Consider the following 12,381-nt stretch of genomic DNA (forward strand, 5'->3'; position numbering starts at 1 on the left):
TCAAGTCAGACCAGCAGAACCACTCAACCAATCCAGAGACACGTAAAAATAGACCATTATCGTGTTAAGCCAGTAAATTTTGAGATGATTTGTAATGCAGCCATAGATAACTGTCATCCTCAGCTACAACAGAGACACGGCTAACTTGACTGCTTTGTGCAAATCAGAAAAAAAGTGAATCATAAAAACATGCCTCTGCTAGCAGACACACCTTTATTCAAATAAAAGGTGCTCCTTCCCCCAGGATGCAGCCCTATACCACGCGCCCACACTCAGCGCTGGGTGCCTTTATGCACTAGAAAAGCTGCACACTGTGTGTGAACCTCCTGGGGGATTTCTACACAATTCTCTCCATTTAGCACAGACCGGAAACTTGGCTTCAGGAAAGGTTTAATTACTCCATGGAAGGAGAGAGAGAAAACACCTAGAGTAGGGCTCCTAGCCTTCAGGATTCAGTAGACTGACTTTTATTGAAGAAGGTAGGCCAAATGTTGCTTATATAGTCACTGCATTTTTCAGGCAAGTCGATTAGGCAAACTCTTCTTTGAAAAAGAGGACTAGTTCTCAGGAAAAAAGAGGAGCCATTATTCCTCTGAACCACCCATGAACGTTCTGGAAAAGAGGTAGATAGACAGCTAGATTCTAGAGGAGGTGGCAGTGAGGAGCTAGATCCTCAGTTAGGCGTGGTGCCTGGCAGAGATGGCGCCATGATCCCCAGGCCTCCCCGGTCCTACGAGGTCTCTGAGAGAAGCCTGGGCAATTCCACCAGTCTTCACAGACCCACAGGCCTGCGGCAGGCTGGTCCCGGGTCTCCTGCTCCGGCCGCGCAGTGGATGCCTCCCTCTGGACTATAGCGCACAGGGCCACAGCGCAGCTGCGGCTCCTCTTCCTCATACCAGCGCTGTTCACTGAAGTCAGGGAAGAAGGCCGCGATCTCTCTACTGGCTGAAACCACAGAGTCTGTAAGAGGAGGTAAGAAAGAGAAGGGGTTCTCATAGGGAGTGCAGGAAGGAGGTAAGAGGCAGTTAGAGTCAGGTTCAGAAACCTGAGCCTCTAGTCCTGCTGACCCTCAGTCCTGGGGCCACATTTGCCCAGACGGCCACACAGGGCCAGAAATGCCTGGAGGGAGGAGAGTTCATGGCGGGATACCTGGCTCTCAACTCCCTCATAGGGCCTGACCACCAGCCCCAAATCATCCTCCCTCACTGTGGCTGAGGGCAGGGGAGGCAGACTCACCAGAGCCATGGGTTGTGTTGCGGGTGTCAGTGAGGCCAAAACTTCCACGAATTGAATCTGGGGCCACGTGACGTGCTTGAAACACTCTGGTGGGTCCCATCAGTGTCCTCCAAAGCTGGATGGCATCCTTGCGGGCAAGGATGTAGGCTCGGATTGGCCCACTGTGTACAAAAGGAGCAGGTGTCAGGAATCCGGCTATGTGGTCTAGGAGGGCAAACTGTGAGCAGGGCACAAATAAAGGGACATTCCACCCTGAGGGTTACCCAGCCTTTCTAGCTCAGTACCAACACTGCTTCAAACAGGAGGTGATGGAAGGCCCCTGCCGTGTACATGCAAAAGGCCACAGAGGTCAGCAGAGTTGTTAAGTAGCATTCAACAATACTCTTCTATAGCCACAGGACCAATAAGCACCATGGCAGGTGGCCACCAGGTCAGTGTTGGCTTAATCATGGCTCCAAGCCCATGTTTCTTCAGACATTTAACACCGATTACAACTTCAAAGAGCGTCACATGAAATTAACAAGTTTAGGAGCAACAGAGATAAATCTTGGTGGATAAAGATGCCCAAACCAAAATTAGAAGTACCTGGCCATGAACTCCACCAGCCGCTGATAGAAAAAACGACCTGCAAAGAGAGAGAGTAACTTCATCCAGACACTGGTGCCCAAGAGCACTTTTTGTACTTAGATCTCCTTACTTGGAATAATAAGAACCATTTTGGAAAAAAAGGAACAAGGAGTCTGATATACCTGGGTCTGAACACAGGCTCTGCCACTTACAGCCTGTGCAGTTTCAGGTAAGTCATTAATTTCCCCAGCTCAGGTTCCTAGTCCATGTGCTGGAGACCTAACAGTACCTACCTCATAGGGCTGTGGGGAAAATTCAGAGAAACCATGAGCATGAGGACAATGTCCGACAGAGTAAACATCCCCTATACCTACTGATATCATCAGGACATAAAACTAAATTTCCGGTTGGGCTACAAAGTAGAACCCTCCTAGAAAATATTTTTAAAAGATTGACAATCATGAAAAGTTTGTGTATAAAGCCAGACTTTAGAAAATGGCTATAACTTTACAGTTGGTAGGTCAGAGACAGCCTGCCATTATGTGTCCTTGCACACCTCGTGGGACAGAGAAGCCTCCCATTCGGAGGACTGCTGATCCTACCTTCGTGTTCTTGGTAAAACTTCTGGCAATCTTCTTTTCTCCACAGAAGTTCTCTCATTCGTACAATAAGGAACTTGTTGCTCAGAATCTGCTGATGAACAGCCTGGATAAACACCACGTCAAAGATAAAAATCAGTCAAAGGGATGGGGTGCCTGGGTGGCTCAGTGGTTAAATGTCTGACTTCAGCTCAGGTCATGATCTCACGGTTCATGCGTTCAAGTCCCACATCAGGTGAGCTTGAGCCCCACTTCAGGTGAGCTACAGCCACACTTCGAGTGAGCCCCGGCTTTCTCTCTTTCTCTCTCTGCCCTTCGTGGAATTCTGTCTCTCTGTGTCTCTCTCCCTCCCACCCTCCCTCTGTCTCTCTGCCCCTCACTCACTTGCACCCCTTCTTTCTCTCAAAACAAAACAAAAAAAGATACAAATAAGTCAAAAGGATGGGCCGCCTAGGTGGCTTAGTCGGGTAAGCACCTGACTTTGGCTCAGGATATGATCTCATGGATCACAGGTTCAAGCCCCACATCGGGCTGTCTGCTGTGGGCACAGAGCCGGCTTCATATCCTCTGTTCCCCTCTCTCTCTACCCCTCTCCTGTGCGTGCGCATGGGCATACGTGCACTCTCTTTCTCTCTTTCAAAAATAAACATTTTTTAAAAAATCAGTCAAAGTGACCATTTGAGTGAAAAGGAAATCCAGGCTGACCAAAAGAACCCATCAGAGCCCAGGACTTGATGGTCTGTGCTGTGTTGGGTCAGAAGAGAAAGAAGGTGGGGTGAGGTAAAGACCTTCAGTCACATGGCTAGAACATGAGCCTCTGGTGCCATCTCGGCCCCTCCCTTCAGCTGAAGCCCACACAACCCACCTCTCGGATCATCATACAAATCTCTTGATAGTGGTCCTGCCTTGAGTTTGTCCCACTCTCTCCAAACCATCACATGTGACAGATTAAAAACACCATAATTTATATGTCACACTCTGGTCAGAACTTTACTCATGGAATGAGGTATAACTACTTTAGGCCGGTGCTCAAGGCTGTACTTTCCTTGGCCTCCACCTCTTCCAATTCTCTCGTCCTGTCACCCCAGCCTGCTTGTGGCCCTCGTATCCACCACCCGCGTTCCTGCCTCAGCATCTCCCTCTGTGGAACACCTGCCCTCCTGTGCACTGACCAAAGTCTACCCTTCCTTCCTGCTCGCCAGGGCCCCACACTTGCAGGCCACCATTCCTGACTGCTCTGGTCTTTCTCCGCACCACGGTGAGCTTTCCCAGCAGTGCTGCGCAGCGAGTACTTATCAAACTATCCTCGGCAGGACCCTACGATGACCCTCCCCCAGTCCCACCAAGATTCCGCACCCTACTCTACAGGGCTCTGAATACCATGCAACATGATTATGTTACATTACATGGCAAAAGGGATATTAAGGTTGCTATTAGTTGAATCAAAAAGATTATCCAGATGAGCCCAATTAATCACATGAGCTCTTTAAAAGCTGAGTTTTATCTGGCCAGGCACTAATGAGGAAGTCAGGTTTAAAGCATTCGAAGCACTGAACACGCTGTTCCTGTCTTACAGATGGAGGGAGCTGTGTGATGAGGAATGTGAGTGGTCTCTAAAAACTGAGAGCAGTCTTCGCCTGAAGGCCAGCAAGGACATAGGGACCTCAGTCTTAGAACCATAGGAACCAAATGCTGCCAACAACCTGAATGACTTTGGATGTGGATTCTTCCCCAGACCCTCCAGATAAGGACCTGGCCTGCTGATACCTTGACTTTGGCCTCGTGAGGCCCTGAGGAAAAACTCAGCTGAATCTCCTGCACCTCTAAATTCTAGAATTGTGAGATAATAAATGTTTAAGCTGCTAAATTTGTGGTAATTTGTTTCATAGCGATAGAAAACTAATATACACACATTGTCTAGAGGTTTGGTTCTTCTTCTTACTTTATTGGATCCTTATATTTTTTATCTGCCCCAATTCTCCAGTAGATTTTTAGTCTTCTCAGGGTCAGAGTCCATGGCTCCTAGCTTTACCTCCACGGCATCTTGCACAGGACTGTGCTGTCAGTCTTCACAAGTGGCCCTGTGGCACAGGAAACAGAAGCACTGCCCAGGACATACAGTAGAGGCTTAAGATTCCTTCTTACCTCCAGAATCAGGGGGTGAGCAACCGCATCAGGCTTGATCAGGGCCAGAGTGAGCTGGAGAGCCTGAGGGCTTCTCAAGATCGAGGTCATCTCACTCCTGCCATCAGAAAGCTGGATTAGGGACCCCTCAGTGCTGTGCTCCCCACCCTTCTTCCTCCGGAGCCATGCAGCCTTGCAAGCTAACAGCGGATCTCATTCCTGACACTTCCAAAGCATGTGGCAGTTACGTACAAAGAAGTTACCCATTCAGGAGAGATTCAAGTTTAAACTCTACCTGTCTCTGCAATATTCCCTTCCCTTCCTAATTTTTCTTGGTGTTTTAGAGGATTTACAATTTACATTGCTAAACAGCCTGGCCACAAAGGTACAATAACTGTTTCCATTCATAAGGCCTTCTATCCCATAGTGCTCTCCCATCGATTCTAGAATTGGAAAATTGGATGGACAAGAATTGGGATGTTCCCAGGACATCCCCCCAAAAAGTCTGCTGGATACCTTCCATCTCTTATCTAATCTTACAGATAGGTCAGGACCTCCCCTGCCCAAATCAAATTCTTTTTTTTTTTAATTTTTTTTAATGTTTATTTATTTTTGAGACAGAGAGAGACACAGCATGAGCAGGGAAGGGGCAGAGAGAGAGGGAGACACAGAATGTGAAGCAGGCTCCAGGCTCTGAGCTGTCAGCACAGAGCCCGACGCGGGGCTCAAACTCACGAACTGTGAGATCATGACCTGAGCCGAAGTCGGACGCTTAACCGACTGAGCCACCCAGGCGCCCCCCAAATCAAATTCTTTAACACACTTGGTTGTCCTCAGGGCAAGGCTTGTGAACAAGCAACTCCAAGGTCAAGAACTAGTTGTAACCATTTTGTATCTGTAGCAGCTGAAACACTGCCTGGGACAAAGGTCAGTTTTATTGACTAAATGAACCTATATAGTCTTATTCTATCCATCTTTGTATTTCTAGTGTCTAGCATGGTGTAAGAGTTCAACAAATAATTGTGGACAGGGCACCTGGGTAGCTAAGTCAGTTAAGTGTCCGACTTCGGCTCAGGTCATGATCTCGCATTTCATGAGTTCGAGTCCTACGTCGGGCTCTGTGCGGACAGCTCAGAGCCTGGAGTCGGCTTCAGATTCTGTGTCTCCCTCTTCCCCACTTATGCTCTCTCTCTCAAAAATAAACATTAAAAATTAAAAAAAAATAATTGTGGACATGATATAAAGAATATAAAAGTATTTTATAAACCAGACTAAGAGAATTTTAGGTCTCTCTCAACTGTGAAATTTTACTCACATGTGAGAAACTGATCATCTCTTCAGGACTAAAGACTAGGTCTCAAAAGATTATCTGGTGGAGCTCCTAAATTTGCCAACAAATATGGAGAAGGCTTCCATGAACACACACAGGGACAGTCTGGACAACACCTTCATTTCCCTTAGGCTGAAAGTAGCCTGATGATCACGTTAAAGGCAGTGCTTGCTTACTCAAACCACAAAACGAAGTCCAGCCTAACTAGTGCAAGATCAGCCAACCCACTCTCCCTTGCATCTCAGGTTGTGAGTAACCCAAAAACAAGCAGAATCTTCACCATATATCTAGGGAGAAACAACCTTGACACCTCACCTCCCACTCCCTCCAAATCCATGTTATCACCAAGTTCTGGCAATTTTGCCTAAGCAATAGATCTCAAATCCATACAATCCTCTCCTCAAGGGCCACCACCCAGTCCAAGACATCATCAACCCTCCCCAGACTTCTGCAACAGCCTCCTCGATGGCCTCTCAATTTCTCCTCCTGCCAGCCTCTACAATCTGTTCTCCACACAGCAGCCAGTGAACTAAAAATACAAATCTAATCATATCAGTCCCCGCCTTAAGCTTTTGCCTGAGACCTTTTCACAGTCCAAAATGTGTTTCCTCTGGTTACCTCCTATTCACCCACTAGATCTTTTCTTTTAATATTTTTTGGTTTTTGATTTTTTTTTAAGGGGGAGGGAGGGGCAGAGAGGAGAGAGAGAGAATCCCAAGCACACTCTTCATTGTCAGCGTAGACCACAATGCGAGCTCGATCAGATCACACCAACTCTGAGATCATGACCTGAGCCACCCTGGGCCCCTCACCCACTAGATCTTAGCTCACTTCCCCTATTACATCTTCTTGGACCTTTTCTTCAGTTACGTCTTCACCCTTTAGGCCGGCTGCATTAAAGCAGGGATCTGTTTTGCTCATGGTTTTATTCTCAGTACCTATGCAGAGTGCCTAGCACATAGCTGGCTCTCAAAAGTATTTGGTGAAATAATGAATGAATGAACCTCATCCAGCTATACCAAGGCCAAGATGCTAGGGGCTCTCTAGGGAAGGATGTGTTTCCTCTCCTAATGCCAACTAAGTAATGACTGTCATGGCCCTCGGTTTACAACAAATGTTGACAGGTCAAGAAATTTGTTCAACTTAAAAGTCACTCCATCAGAGAATCATAAATTTGGGAGGTTGCCTAGGCATTCGCCGCCACACCGAAGGCACCCATTCCTCCGATTCCGGGAGGGCGGCGGCAAAGCCCCTCGTCCTCCTACGCAAAGCGGGGACCTGCAGCCCTCCCCCAGCTCTGTCTCAGCTCCCCATTCTCTACCCTCACCCCGACACCCGAGGCCCAGTTCTCCAATCCCCCAGGCACTCAGCCCCATTTCTTGACACCGCCCCTCTCCTCGCTGCGCCCCCCCCCCCCCCCCTTCTCTAGGCCTGCAGCCGCGCGACTCCGGTCCTTTGTACCCAGGCTTAAGCCCATCCCAGATTCTGGGCTGTTCGCGCCCCAGCCCGGATGGAGTTCAAGTCTAGATGCACCTGGTCTTCCACCGCGGCGCCTGGCCACCAGGCACCGCGACAGCTAGCCTGTGCGGCCCAAGCGGGGTCCTTCGGGCGTTCGGCCGGGCAGCCCTGCCGGGGGTCCTTACCGTGAAGCCGCGAGTGGAAGAGCCGGAAGTGGAGGCCAGGTGTGTGGATCCCGCGGGAAGACCGCGTTGTGGGAGCGGTCGGGTCGAAGGCCCGCAGCATGCAGCACGAAGACCGGCCCCCCTTGTGGTCCTTGTCTCTCTCTCCAGCGCTTGCCCCTGCCGTACGAGAGGACAGAGCCGTCTCGGGCCGGAACTGCCTCTCGGAGCCGGCGCGGGCGCGGGCGCCCTCAAGCGGGAGGGAGGGCCAGGCCGGAGTTCGCGGGCCGCAGTGCGCGGGGAGGTGGTGGCCTGGCAGTGGGCCGTGCTTGTTAGCGGGGCCGCCGGGACGGGCCTTGCCTGACTCGTTCTGTCTTACTTTTCTGTCTAGGATGGTGCGTGGCACATGGTTGCTGCCCAGTACTTGTCTGAGGTACGTGAAGGGCGAAGAACTGGTGCTCCCGATCGCGAGGGCAGAGGCAGCCATTGAAAGTCTTGAGCGATCCGTGGACACGAGAGAGCACAGCCAGTGTGGGGGTGGTGACGGAGGATGCGTGGCTGGGTCCAGGTGTACATAGGTCATGAGAGAAACTAGTCGTAAGGGCCTTGAACATGTCGCTAAGGAACTTGGGGTGCGGTGGGTTACCAAGGAGTCTGTTGAAGCAGTGCAGGGTCAGGAGATGAGAACTGGGTGTATTCTTGGTGAGTAGTCTCATATATGGAGAAGGGACGGGGTGGCAGGTTGAGGAAGGGTGATAACATTTTTTCTTGGAGGGAGTCACTGAATTAGAGTGAAAATAAACCATAACTGTCATCAACTTAAATATACGTATTTTTAACTGACTCTCCTGCCAAATATACAGGTCTTGCACGCCTGGAATGTTGGAAGGCAGATCTTTGGTTTAGGGAGCTTGTTTCCACCAGACGTCTTTGGGAAAGTGCATTCATCACCTGTCTCGCTGGTGAAGGCACATGTCCATTTCTGCCTTTACAGGATGAGAGTAAATTTAACCATGTGCTACTGACCAGACATCAGGTTTTACTCTTATTTTCAAAGTGTACCAGGTCCCAGTTTTGTTTTCTACGTTTTTTTAAGGTTTTATTATTTTTTCAAAGTATGTTTTTCAGAGAGAGAAAGAGAGCACGTGCGTGCAAGCCGAGGAGGAGCAGAGAGAGAGGGGGAGAGATTGAGAATCCCAAGCAGGCTCCTTGCTGAGCAACTCAAACTCACAGACCGTGAGATCACCACCTGAGCCAAAATCAAGAGCTGCTTAACTGACTGAGCCACCCGGGTGCCCCTAAAGGTTTTATTTTTAAGTAATCTCTATACCTAATGTGGGGCTTGAACTTATAACCCTGAATTCAAGAGTGGCATGCTCCATCAGCTAAGCCAGCCAGGTGCCCCTGTTTTCTGCCTTTATGTTTGTTAACATAACTTTGGACTATAGGGACTTGGCTGATTTTTAGACCATGGCCATTAGTTCACCTTTCTGTCTTCTGTCCTACACACACCACACACATGCACAGGAGAAGGCTTTATTTAGTTCATATCTTATAGTTGCTTTGACTATCCTCAGCAATAAGCCTACATGATGAAAGTAAGGGCAGGTGTGATTTTAGGAGGAGACCCAATAAATAACACTCTTTCTGAATTTGGGCTCAGAATCAACAGAAACGGAGTATGGTAGGCAGGTGGAGACCAACTGCCCACTTATTTAATACTGATGGAGCTGTTGGAGAACATAACAGTGTGAGAACCAAATTCTCCTGCCTTCTAATTCTGTGCTGCCAAAGTTCAATGCCAGGTCTCTTAAAAGTTTTAAAGCAACAACAAAAAGAATCTAAATCGTTAACAGGACGTACAAAATTATCACAGTATTGTGCCACATCTGCCAAATTTAAATTTAGAAAAGACCACTCTCCAGCTCATAACAGATTTTGTCCCTAGAAACCTGCCAAAAGATCTTGATACTCAGTGATATGTGAAGGAAGGTAAATGGGCTGAAAAGGTCTTGATTCAGTTTCCCTGGGACTCCATTAATTGTGTACCAGTTATTCAGTCTCCAACTTCTGAGTCTAAACTCAGTTGGGAGAATCAGCCATTATGAGGTTAACTGTGGCCCGTGTTCATTGTATCCTGGGCACATCTACCTGTGTCTTGTCTACCTAGTGGCATTTAAGGTGATGTGGCCTTCATCATCAACATATTTAAGATGGTGTGGCAGCCCCAACCAGGTCTTTGAGATGCCTTTCTTTTTTATCCAGCACATTCAAGTTTCTTAATACCATTTCTCCTTTGGGTTCTGTGTTTCTGGCATCCCCAGGCTGCATTGAGGGTGGGCTCTTATGACAGGCATACCCAGCCCTGCTGTGAGCAGTCCTGTGTGGCCACTGCCTTCTGCTGTGGAGTTGGTCAGGACACTTGCCTCCTGTGGATTGAGGGGCAGGAAGGTGGTCCTTTACCCCATGAGTTTCAGTTGAAAATCACTCTTGGTGGTTTCTTTCTTCCTGTTGGGTTTTTTTTTTTTTGTTTTTTTTTTTTTTTTAACTTAAAGCTGCTATTTTTCTAAAGTTTGCTGCCTCACGGACCCAGTGAGAATTGAGACCTCTGCTCTTCAAGATACTGTCTTCAACTTCTGGATGTGTCAGGTGGGGAGTAGCATTTCTTTCAGATGCTTCTCTTTTGGCATTTTTTTTCTAGGTTCCCCTACTCCTTTCCAGAAGGCTCAGTGAATTTCTCACATTTTATTGTTGGAGAGAAAGCCAGCTCCTTGCTAGGCTACAGAGAGTGGAGAAGGAATGAGCTTGCAGGGCTGTGCCCTAGAGATTTATCTCTCAGTTGTTTCCCAAGATAGGAACTTTCTTTTAAGAAAATCTCTCTTTTCTTTTGTTTTCATTCTTGTACTGCTTCTAATCTGATGTAGCAGGTTTCCAAAGTTCTGTTTCTTTCTGGACTTCCTGAGCATATGTGATTTCTTAAGACAGTGTTTCAGGTGCAGGCTTTTCTCATTTCCTTCTTAACCTTTGTGGCTACGGTAATTTCATTGAGTGTTTTTTCTGCTTCAAGTCTAGAAAGATGACATATTTTATTTCCAATAAGGGCATTTTTGTTATAAATAAAATCCACCACCTTTTTAAGATTGAAGCTGCATTGTAAGTGTCAGAACTATAAAACCATAACCAGAATTATTGACATACAGGCCAGCAAGTGGGGAGTGACCCTTAAACCAAGTAGAAAAACACCACATGAGTTGTTCTGGTTTTGTCCTTTGGCCTTGAGTCTAGCTCAGATGCAACTGGGGACAGCCTTTTCGTGTTGCCTGCTGGGCTGGGACTACCAGTAAAGTTTGGAGCTTACACATGTTTGTGTTCCTTAGCTAAGGAAAGCTGGCCTGTCAAACTAGCTAAAAAACAGTAAAGGACCAAATACTTGTTTTGCCCCAATATCTAAAAGGTGTGTGTAGGGAAAGACTTCCTGTAGTCAAATCTATGCCTCAGCAGGGCCTGCTTGCTAGTGTCTTTTCTGCTGCTTAGGCTTTGCGGATGTCCCATAAGGGAAAGCAGTAGGTCTGTGCTAAGGCCAAGGTCAGTACCCACACCTTAGCTCTTATATTCATAAACCATAGTGCTTGCACAAGGACAGTGCCTTTGCTGAACCATGTGACTGGCATTTCATTAAGGTATTCATTCATCCCTGCTTGTCTATAAAATCAGGTTTATAGGGCCCCTGGGTGGCTCAGTTGGTTAAGTGTCCCAGCTCTTGATTTCGGCTCAGGTCATGATCTCATGGTTTGTGAGTTTGAGCCCTGTGTCTGGCTCTGTGCTGACAGTGTGGAGCCTGCTTGGGATTCTCTCTCTTTGACCCTCCCCGACTTGTGCTTGCTCTGTCTCTGTCTCTCTCTCTCTCTCAATCAATCAATCAATCAATCAATACACATTAAATAAATAAATAAATAAAACACTTGCCTATGAACAAAGTACCCGGCGTTCAACATGGCCAACTTGAAAAGTGTTTGAAATGCCTCAAGTGCTAGTCCCATCAGGGCCTCAACTTGTATGTGATGTTTCGCTCCCCACAGTCTTCACTAGATCTCCTTTGTCTTATGTTCTTTGCCACATCATCAGATCCTAACATTCCTTTGAATACGACATCCTTCAGCCCTGCCAAAGGGCAGAGCCTGTTCCTGTAAAACTTACAACACAGAGCAGCAGAACCTGTGGGCAGGGGGTTCCCAAAAGAAGGAAAGGAAGAAGAGGCCAAGAAGATTCAGCCAGGAGAGGAGAGGTGTGGCAAGAGGCCAGGAGTGTTTAGAAGAAATCCTTCCCCATGGACTCAAGGAGTCAGTCCAAGAACTGAAAAAATAACTCTGGTTTCAACATGTGTGTTTGGGAAATGGTTAAGAGGTTGACTTAAAGAAGAGAATGCATTCATTTGGGATGTGGTGAGTTTGGAGTGATGGTAAGACATTCAAGCAGAAGTAGCTTGGTGGTGGTTGGATCAAGTTCGGTGGGAGTTATCAAAGTGGTGATAGTTGGAAATCTGTCAGTGAGGAACTGATCATGGGAAAGAATGCAGAGAGAAGGTAAGGTCAAAGACCTTCCTTTGTCAAAGAATAGTATAAAAACTTTATGTATATTGGGGCACCTGGTTGCCTCAGTTGGATAAGTGTCCATCTCTGGCTTTTGGCTCAGGTCATGATCTCACAGTTCATGGGTTCGAACCCCATGGGTGCAGAGCCTGCTTGGGATTCTCTCTCCCTCCCTCTCTGCCCCTCCCCTGCTCGCTTTCTGTCTCAGACTTAAGTTTTTTCAGACTTTATGTATGTATATAAAGGGGGTGACTGGCTGGCTCTGTTGGAAAAGCAGGCAACTCTTTTTTTTTTTTTTCTAACTTTTTAACATTTAA

The 12,381-nt window shown here is 47.5% G+C and overlaps 2 protein-coding genes across 7 annotated transcripts in view; one reads left to right on the forward strand and one right to left on the reverse strand.

Moving 5' to 3' along the window:
* Positions 1-192: 192 nt before the first annotated feature.
* NME6 (NME/NM23 nucleoside diphosphate kinase 6) lies at positions 193-7,694 on the reverse strand. 4 transcript variants are annotated; one of them, XM_047848713.1, is made up of 6 exons: positions 7,500-7,694; positions 4,548-4,644; positions 2,406-2,508; positions 1,822-1,861; positions 1,237-1,397; positions 193-960 (listed from the first exon to the last, which is right to left on the reverse strand). In XM_047848713.1, exons 2-6 carry the CDS (start codon positions 4,635-4,637, stop codon positions 773-775), a joined length of 582 nt encoding a protein of 193 aa, XP_047704669.1. In that variant the 5' UTR covers positions 4,638-4,644; positions 7,500-7,694; the 3' UTR covers positions 193-772. The 4 variants fall into 4 exon arrangements, with proteins under 4 accessions (XP_047704669.1, XP_047704667.1, XP_047704666.1 ...); XM_047848711.1 differs by lacking the exon at positions 7,500-7,694 and adding an exon at positions 7,390-7,454; XM_047848710.1 differs by lacking the exon at positions 7,500-7,694 and adding an exon at positions 7,318-7,442.
* The window catches only part of FBXW12 (F-box and WD repeat domain containing 12), a 76,594-nt gene continuing 71,692 nt past the window's right edge, over positions 7,480-12,381 (forward strand). For 2 of the 3 annotated variants that reach the window (XM_047848708.1, XM_047848706.1), the window contains exons 1-2: positions 7,480-7,538; positions 7,867-7,908. The gene's annotated coding sequence lies outside the window, so the exon portion shown is untranslated. Of the gene's footprint in view, positions 7,539-7,866; positions 7,909-10,047; positions 10,125-12,381 lie in introns of those variants that run through there. The other variant, XM_047848707.1, reaches the window with a different exon arrangement.

The sequence above is a fragment of the Prionailurus viverrinus genome, chromosome A2 (assembly GCF_022837055.1).
Source record: "Prionailurus viverrinus isolate Anna chromosome A2, UM_Priviv_1.0, whole genome shotgun sequence".
Taxonomy (NCBI): Eukaryota; Metazoa; Chordata; class Mammalia; order Carnivora; family Felidae; genus Prionailurus; species Prionailurus viverrinus.